Source organism: Phytophthora parasitica, assembly GCF_000247585.1.
Source record: "Phytophthora parasitica INRA-310 unplaced genomic scaffold supercont2.688, whole genome shotgun sequence".
NCBI lineage: Eukaryota > Oomycota > Peronosporomycetes > Peronosporales > Peronosporaceae > Phytophthora > Phytophthora nicotianae.
In genome coordinates, this window is record NW_008649674.1 from 1 (window position 1) to 1,153 (window position 1,153).

At 50.9% G+C, this 1,153-nt stretch overlaps 1 protein-coding gene across 1 annotated transcript; it reads left to right on the top strand.

Moving 5' to 3' along the window:
* Positions 1-22: 22 nt before the first annotated feature.
* PPTG_20491 (hypothetical protein) lies at positions 23-1,103 on the top strand (the record flags this gene model as incomplete). The annotated part of the gene is made up of 1 exon (XM_008919302.1): positions 23-1,103. A coding segment is annotated over one exon (1,081 nt), but the record flags the coding sequence as incomplete, so codon positions are not given.
* Between the last annotated feature and the right edge of the window lie 50 nt (positions 1,104-1,153).

Below are 1,153 nucleotides of genomic sequence, written 5' to 3' on the forward strand. Positions count from 1 at the left end.
CTTTCCCTGTGTCTACTTTCAGTGACTCAAAGACGTCGTCGTTTTCTTTCGGCGCGACTCCGGCTACTGGTTCTAATGCTGCTGATGTTACCAAGACTACTGGATTCTCGTTTGGTGGTGCAGCTGCTTCCACTGGTTTCAGCTTCCCGAGCAGCACGACGTCTGGTACAGGGTTTAACTTTGGAGCAGCTACGACTTCGACTCCGGCAACAACATCTGGCTTTAGCTTCGGTGTTGGCTCGGGTAACTCAGGATCTACTAGCGGAAGTTCTGCTGCTGTCGATTCAACAGTGAAAGACACGAAACCCGCTTCTCCAAAGAAGGCGGTCTCGCATGAATACGGACAAAACGACGAGAACGAATTCGCCGAGTCCGATGGCGAGTCAAGTGACGAGGAAGAGGAGCGAAAGGAAGAAGAGGAAAAGGCCAGGTCTACTTTCCGTACGATTGCGTCCAATGGAGCCGATTACATCGCTTCGGAGCTGTTCCCGAAGCTGTTTAAGGCGATGGGCTCTACTTATGACGAGGAGGAGCACACCAGCACAGTGGCAAGTCTCGAGAAGGATGGGAAGATCTACGAGAATGACTTCGTTACGTGGTACGTGAATTGGATTTTCGGTGGCGATGAATCTGATTCTGAGGAAGAGGACAATCAGCCAGTAGCCACTAAAAAAACCATTTCGCACGAATACGGCCAGAACGATGAGAATGAGTTTGCTGAGTGTGACGAATCGAGTGACGAGGAGGAGGAGCGTAAGGAAGAAGAAGACACTGCTAGAGTTACGTTCCGCACGATTACTGCCGATGGAACCGACTATATCGCGTCGGAGCAGTTCCCAAAGCTGATTAAGGCAATGGGGGCTACCTATGACGAGGAAGAACATGCCAACACCGTGAAAAGCCTCGAGAAGGATGGAAAGATTTACGAATCCGACTTCGTTACATGGTACGTGAATTGGATTTTCGGTGACGAAGCCTCGGATTCGGATGAAGATGAAAGTGCACCTGCATCGGCGGATGCAAAGTCCGAGATGAAGTCGAAGGAGGAGATCGCAGCGGCGTTCTCGAAATTTACGGCCAAGGAGGGAAGCTGGAAGTGCGCAGTGTGTATGGTGAACAATGGCCCGGATGCAATGAAGTGCAGTGCTTGTGA